Source organism: Chenopodium album, chromosome 27 (assembly GCF_948465745.1).
Source record: "Chenopodium album chromosome 27, dcCheAlbu1.1, whole genome shotgun sequence".
Classification (NCBI taxonomy): Eukaryota; Viridiplantae; Streptophyta; class Magnoliopsida; order Caryophyllales; family Amaranthaceae; genus Chenopodium; species Chenopodium album.
The window spans coordinates 5,602,191-5,610,113 of record NC_137860.1 but is presented as its reverse complement, the minus strand read 5'-3'; the positions used below and the strand labels follow the sequence as shown (position 1 = coordinate 5,610,113).

General features: G+C 29.9%; 1 protein-coding gene across 1 annotated transcript; it reads right to left on the bottom strand.

Moving 5' to 3' along the window:
- Positions 1–2,002: 2,002 nt before the first annotated feature.
- On the bottom strand, positions 2,003–3,803 carry LOC145621512 (aquaporin PIP2-7-like). The gene is made up of 4 exons (XM_081676244.1): positions 3,362–3,803; positions 2,907–3,202; positions 2,560–2,700; positions 2,003–2,449 (listed from the first exon to the last, which is right to left on the bottom strand). The coding sequence occupies exons 1-4, from the start codon at positions 3,675–3,677 to the stop codon at positions 2,336–2,338; spliced, it is 867 nt and encodes a 288-aa protein (XP_081532370.1). The 5' UTR covers positions 3,678–3,803; the 3' UTR covers positions 2,003–2,335.
- Between the last annotated feature and the right edge of the window lie 4,120 nt (positions 3,804–7,923).

Sequence of the window (7,923 nt, the reverse complement as noted above, 5' to 3'; positions counted from 1 at the left end):
GCTTCTTTGACTTCTGAGATATGTCATTAAGATGCTATACAATCTCTTTAAAAGGAAGTTACATTAAAAAATATAGTTTGACAATAATAATTACAACATTGTTCATTTAAAAAAACTTAGTTTCTGTATTATCGCTTCATATTTTGTTATAATTTTTATTATTTAGAAAAAAAAATTCGCCTTATAACTATTTTAATTGAATTAAAATAATATTGATACATCTTGAACTTATATTCTTATACATTTATTCTTGTATAAGTTGCGTGAAACATTTTACAAAGTTCATTCATATTTTCCAATATATAATATTAATATTCCAATTTAAAGTACATATATACAAAAACGCTACACTAAAGTATATCTGCTTTAATTAGCTAGTATACAATTTAAGGTTTTCTTAGCTAAATATATATGTATTCATGTTAGGATGATATTATTTTTGATTTTTCTAATTATTTAAATTAGTAGTGCTTACTTATGAACTGAATTAAAAATTATGAAGATAAGATTTTGCCACCCTACTTTAGGTTGTGGCATAGCATGATTGTAACAAATTATTCCTTACTTTAGAAAACATTAATTATTCGATGTGATTGATAATTCGAGTTGTTAAACTTGTCATTATCTAAGTTTCTCCTATAATTATTTATTTAGGGCATGTTATCCTTAGGGCCGAAGGATTAGTGCGCCCTAACAAATGAGGGCTTCCTTTGGCTCCTTAATATTAATAATTAGCTCAACGTAACTTTTTGATTAATTCTACAAGAAAACCAACATTAAGTGATTTTGATAAATATTTTATGTAAGATTTAATTACTACATATTTTCTCCATTATTATTACTAGCTATTTACCTCAAAAATTTAATGGCACCCAATATATCAGTAGATTTAAGGGCGATATAAGGTCTTGTATCTCCGGTCAAAAGAGTAAAAATGATTCATTAAAAAAAAAAAAAAAAAAAAAAAAAAAGATGGAAAACCTAGAAGTTGGGTAATTTTATTGCTTATCTCTCATTTATTATTAGCAATTGTACTTCTGACATCTTTATTTAAAAAAAAAATTGTACTTCTGACATAATAGTACATGTAATCCCAAAAACCTTGGAGATTATATGGGGAGATGAATTTTAAATTTCTTTTTCCATAATTAGCAAAAATTTCATTTAGCTTCTAATTTTCGATCAGGTTTTTTTTTTTTTTTTTTTTTTTTTTTTTTTTTTTTTTTTTTTTTTTTTTTGTATGTACGTGCCAAATGGAACCCCAACGTTACAAAACATTCGATTAGTCATGACACGTTTACTAGAACCATTGCATCAAAACTAAAAAATAAAAAACAAATTGACAACCTAAATTGTCATAAGTGGAACTTGAACTTGAGACCAATTGAAAATATGTTGGAAGTATAAGCTTTACTTCCTTTCCTCACCGAATACATGTAACCATAAAGTTTGTTAATACAGCTAACGAATGAAACTTAAGGATGTATGTAAATCCTTGTCATTTGTCATTCTCTATGATTAACAGAAGCATTTAAGGGAAATATTAAGATAGATGGCGAAATGAAGGGTAAACAAACAAGTTACTTTAACATGCAGTGAACAACTTATGAATATCTATCTTGGACAATATAATATACTCCGTTTAATCGTGGCCAAAGTTTATTCGTTGATTAAATAAACAAATATAAATAATTTTTTATATTTCAAATTATAATACTCGGGTTGATTTAAGTTTGTTAAAGTGAAAATGAATGAAAAGCTTTATTATATACACTCGGCTGGCTCAAATCGTTTGCATTCCTACTACTAATGTGAGATAATAATGTTGACATATAAGCCTCATGTCCTTTAACTTTTATACACACAAATTTGTTTTGTTATAAGTGGGACAATTATACAAAACCTTATTCTTTTTTCTTTTTTAAAGTAGAAAATTGAGGAGGAATATTCCAATAAAAAAAAATTATGACGAATATATAAAAATGACATGAAAAGTAGACAATTGTAAACAAAAAACAAGGATAATGTACTATATTAATATGTGCTATTATCACATAACAAAGCTCCACAATAAACTTAATTATCATATTAAAAGGAAAAAAAAAAAAGTTTACAACATACAATGGTTTAAAAAAAACCCAAGAAAAAAAAAAAGAAACAAACAGAGAGAAGCAACCAAACACACCCTTAATAATTATAGCCCATTGTTGACCCCATTTGTTGTTGTTTATCTACAATTTGTATGGTCTTTTCTCTCTCCATCCTTTTCAAACCCCATTAATAATTTTTTAAAAAAAAACCACAAATTTAAATGTAAAATGATGCTTCATTTAATTTAAGCATTGCTCCTGAATGATCCAAGAGCCTTGATTGCAGCTGCTCTTAGGATGTATTGGTGGTAGAATGCTGCTACTGCTGCTCCAATGAATGGTCCCACCCAGAATATCCACTATAATTTCACACAATTCACAAAATAAAAATTAATTAGTTATGACCACGGAAAGTAAAATTAAAGTTACAACTGATAAAGAACAGAGGAAGTATAATTTAGCTACGTACGTGTTCGTTCCATGATTTCTCGTGGTTGTAGATCACGGCGGCTCCAAAACTTCTAGCGGGGTTGATTCCGGTACCGGTGATTGGGATGGTGGCCAAGTGAACCATGAACACTGCGAAACCGATGGGAAGTGGTGCCAACACCTTCACATAGAAACAAAAAAAAAATATGTTAGTCATATACTTTTTTTTATGTCCATTCACTACAAGACATAGTCACATTTGTGACCTAATTTTTCACCAACCGGTTCATATAATTAATAGGCTACGGGTACTATTTTTAAAATGTAACAACTTTATCCGAACATTTAAAATTGTGTAATATTACAGATAAATTAAAGTAAACTTACGGGAACGTGGGAGTCCCTAGCGTTCCTCTTAGGGTCAGTAGCGGCGAACACCGTGTAGACAAGAACAAAGGTACCGATGATCTCAGCACCAAGACCGGTACCCTTGTTGTAGCCGGCAGACATGACGTTAACACCACCGCCGTATCTAACATAGAAAGACTTTTGGAAGGCTTTAACTAGCCCAACACCACAGATAGCACCTAGACATTGAGAAATCATGTACAAAATTGCCCTTGGTAGAGACACCTTCCTTGCAATGAATAGCCCAAAGGTCACTGCTGGGTTGATGTGTCCTCCTGCATATCACACCAACAAACAAAGTTAGTCACCAACTCGTCGTAACAAAAATTAATAAATTACTCCCTCACTATTTTTTTTAAAACGGAGGTAGTATTTACTTAACCAAAAGTTTAAGCTGATGGTTGAAGAATCTGGCAGTAAAACTGTTTACTTACCAGAGATACCAGCGGTGCAGTAAACAAGGATAAAGATCATGCCACCGAAGGCCCAGGCGATACCAAGGATTCCAACACCACCACAGTCCTCACCACCAGCGGCGGGATCAGTCTGGCTTTTGTACCCAATCACAGTAAGGACAGTAATATACAAGAAGAGAAGAGTAGCAACAAACTCAGCTATGCAAGCCCTGTAAAATGACCACTTAGTGAGCTCCTCCATATCAATGAGTGGAGTAGGGGGAGGGTCATGGTAGTCCTTAGCTGAGAACTCAGGCTGGTTCGGCTCGGCCACGGCTTCGACATCCTTAGTCATGGCGTCGTACCTAGAGGAAGAGTGTTAATTAGAGAGAAAGAGAGGAGGTTGAGAGTGTATGTTGTTTGTGAATAGAAGAGTGATTAGGAGGGGTATTTATGCAAGGTTAAGGGGGTATGTTAATTTATTATGTAAGAGTGTATTATTTTAGTGTAATGTTTGTAGCATAATTGTGATTAATGAGTTGGATAATTTTAGTAATATTTAGGGCTGTGGGATGGCTTAATTATTAGCCGTCCAAATGACATTTGATTTTGGTTGTCTTAGCTTGCATTGGTCCCACCATTTCCCATTTTTCCAACGGCTCCCTCGTTCTTTTCTCAAAATTCACTAATGTAGTATTATCCTTTTTGTCTAGTTTTTTAATTTTACTAGGGCAGTTGACGCGCGCGATGCGCGCGAAGTGATTTGCCCTTTCTTGATGTTTATATTGGGTTGTGTTAAACTTTTCGCAACATTGGGATTTTAGGGAAAATAGTTTGATAAATTAATGGAATGTGTATTTAAAGTTTTCGTTTTTTAATTTCCTGCACAACCTTTCTTCAAGAAACATCTATGCAATTATTCAACAGTGTAATATTGCAAAAACATCTACAAACTTAATTAGAAATGGATTAAATACAATTCAAAAATCATAGAGCACATATTATATACTAAAAGAAGTAATTTAACATTACATATGCAATAGTAGAACAATTTTTCGGATCATTACTATTTGAAAGTCTATACTCTTACCCAACCTAGTAATTACTCTACATAAATTATACTTCCTCCGTTTCTTTTTACTTGCAACACAGCCTTGTGGCACGTGTTTTGAGGTCGGTTTAATGTAATGTAAACGGATAAATTATTCATTATAATTTTTACAAATGATACTTAACCCTATTCTAATTTTCGTGTAAAAATTATATTGATAAAATCGCTCGTTTACCCTCACTAATCATCTTCTAAAACTGCGTGCCTAAAAGGTGTGTTGCAAGTAAAAGAAAACGGAGGAAGTATGAGATTAACTATATGAAACTAAAAAAGAGAAACAATTACACCCTACAACTCGCATAAACATTAACATTCAGGCAACAATTAGATAAAATAATCCCTTGGTAGTTGATAATAAATCATCTATTCGTACATACAATTTTTTTTTTCATTTTAAATAAAAATAATATCATATGAAGTGTAAAGCATTAATTTTTTTTAATTAGTAAAAAAAAAGCATTACATATATTTTATTAAAAAAAAACCGAATTAATTGATGATATATGTTTAATGAAAAAAAAACATTAAATGTATTAATGATAGTAAACATATTATTGAGGGTAAAAAAGTAAATACACATTTTGCACACAATTTTGTACACAATAGTGAGGGTATAATTGGTAGCACACTATTCCTAAGAGTTACTTTCTACTTTTTATAAGGTAGGGAAATAAAAATAATATCATATGAAGTGTAAAGCATTAATTTTTTTTAATTAGTAAAAAAAAAGCATTACATATATTTTATTAAAAAAAAAACCGAATTAATTGATGATATATGTTTAATGAAAAAAAAACATTAAATGTATTAATGATAGTAAACATATTATTGAGGGTAAAAAAGTAAATACACATTTTGCACACAATTTTATACACAATAGTGAGGGTATAATTGGTAGCACACTATTCCTAAGAGTTACTTTCTACTTTTTATAAGGTAGGGATTTTATTAATATTCAACTTCATTATGTTTGGAATTTATATTCTTCATTTTCTAGAAATTGTTTTCGACCGTTTTTTCATGTGTAAAGTTTTCCTCTTTTATGGTAGTTTTCGATTACTTAGATATGTGGTTGTCTTTAAGGTTTATATGTAAAAGTTCATCTCTAATTATAATACCTTCAACAAGCTACCATTTTGGATGTGATGAAAAAATTCTAGAGGTTACATGAGATGTAGGGTCAACTTAGAGAATCATTCATTGTAAGGTATCAATTGCAAAAGATGGAACCAGATAATTAAACTAAAGCAACTATAAATTGAATGCTAGTTACATTGATCAAACATTCATTATTAAAAATCATTTAGTTTGTCCATTTATCGGTGATTGGTCTTAAACCAATCAATCAAGAATGTTCATGTATCAATATTGTCATGTATGATATCCCTTCTTTTTCATACTCCCTCCATCCTTAATAAATGTTCTTTCATTTTGACTGTGCATATTTGCCAATGGAAAACGTTAACCATAAATGTCGTTCGTTGCTCATTAGTGAAAAATATAACAATTGAATTTTAGTAAACTATTCATTAAGTCGAATCAAATAAGACCTGACATGATTATTATGTCATGTCTTACGTATATATTAAAGCTTAATTTAAAAGATTCTCTCACTTTATAAATTATATCAAGAATATAAATGAGAAGAACAAAAAGGGACGAAGGGAGTAGTAAATTGAACACAAACTGCTGCAACATTGTACCCCAACCATAATTTCATTTTTCAAAGCGTTATTCCAATAGATTAGAAATCAGTCTAATTAGACACCATTTGTAGGAATTGTCCAAGGTGGCGGCGATAACTTAGGGCATGTTTTCTTCAGATTATTTTCGGTTCAGTTGAGTTCCTAATATCCTCCTCTCATAAAATATTCAGTTCAGTCAATCAGAACAGGCCCTTATAGTGTAGGTTTAGTAATGAAGATTAATTCTATTGTTTTAAAGATTATTTCTATTGCTAGAAACCATGATATGTGGGCTAGTTAATTAGCATACATTCATTGTAATTAGTTCTTATAAGGTCACACAAATAATCCAAGATTCATCATATGAGTCGTCTAGGGATTTCGATCAATCACAAGTGATTGGGTTTATTGGAGCACTCTATATCTATAATTTTTATTGTTAAATGAATGATTATAATGTAATTGTCGACTACGGATCGATTATTATTGATGTATATATTAGACACAATAATAAACTTACAAAAAAAAAAAAAAAAAAAAAAAAAAAAAAAAAAAAAAAAGGAGAATCATACTTCATTCTCTCATTCGTCATACTAGAGAGTCGGGTGATCAAGGTTATTTGTGCTTGTATGAACTGAGCTCGCTTGAGTTCAATTTTTTTTTTTTGTTTGACACACGCTTGAGATCACAACTCTTTTTTCTTTTCTTTTTTTTTTTTTTTTTTTTGGTGGACAGGAGATCATAACTCATAATAGTTGACCCTTTAAGATTCTTGGGAGTACACTCTCTTAGTTATTTTGTTATTGCAACATAGGGAGATAATGTGTTTCAAAAAAACAATTTAAACCTTAAATTATACAAAAATAAAAATATTTAAGAAATTATATACATAGTATATGTTTTTTTTTGTTTTTTTTTTTTTAGTGAGATATATGGTTGATTATACCAAGGTATACGTTAAGAATGTAGGAAATACTAGGAAACATAAACCTAAACCCCCATATATGACTTCCTAATATATTCCTAATTCGGTAAGTCCGTAAGTCACATGAAGGTTTAGTTGGTCGATTTAGGTGTTACAAATGTTCTCTCACTCGCTACTATCACAAATAAAACTATTTAAATATTAATTAGTAACGTATCTATTAAATATTATGCCAGACACATATATATATACTTCATGAAAAATTTCTAAGCTTTGATTTATGTTCAGGAACGACAGTGTTTCTAAAATCATTGCTTACAGAACAATAATTAGCTAATTATGCAACTACAGGTTAATGTTATCTGGCTTCATTAGTTAATTACATGTTTCTCCCAAATGACAATGATTAATTGATGATGAGGATTGAGGAATTACGTACAATTTATCGATAACCTTATTTGTTGTGCTTGCCTTTTTTTATCTTGGCCAGCCTTGCAAGTTGCAACACTACGGTACATTACTCTAATTAATAAGTGATCAATTCAATATAGTTATCTACTTCTTTCTTCTTTTTTTTCTTTATAAGTTGGGCATTTTTCAAAATACTGAAAAGTACAATTTGTTTCTATTTTGACTTTGCATAATCTTTAAGCCTTACATCTAACTACTAATATACTCGTAGTATTTTATGTATTAACAAAATTCATAAAAATATTGATATTATAAATTTAGGCTCTATTCACTTCACATTAACTAAATAATATTGATCAGTAAAAATAAGTTCAATTTAGTATAAATCATTAACTTCAAAAAAGAAATATAAAAGAGAATTAGTAAAAATAATTTCAGTTCAACAAAAATAATTTTTGGTCAATAATAA

Excerpts from the sequence above, each read along its gene's own strand:
- LOC145621512 (XM_081676244.1), bottom strand. The coding sequence starts at position 3,677 with ATGACTAAGGATGTCGAAGCCGTGGCCGAGCCGAACCAGCCTGAGTTC. Across the intron at positions 3,203-3,361 it reads CTGCACCGCTGGTATCTCTG|GAGGACACATCAACCCAGCA; the intron begins GTAAGTAAACAG and ends TGTGATATGCAG. Across the intron at positions 2,450-2,559 it reads AGAAATCATGGAACGAACAC|TGGATATTCTGGGTGGGACC; the intron begins GTACGTAGCTAA and ends GTGAAATTATAG.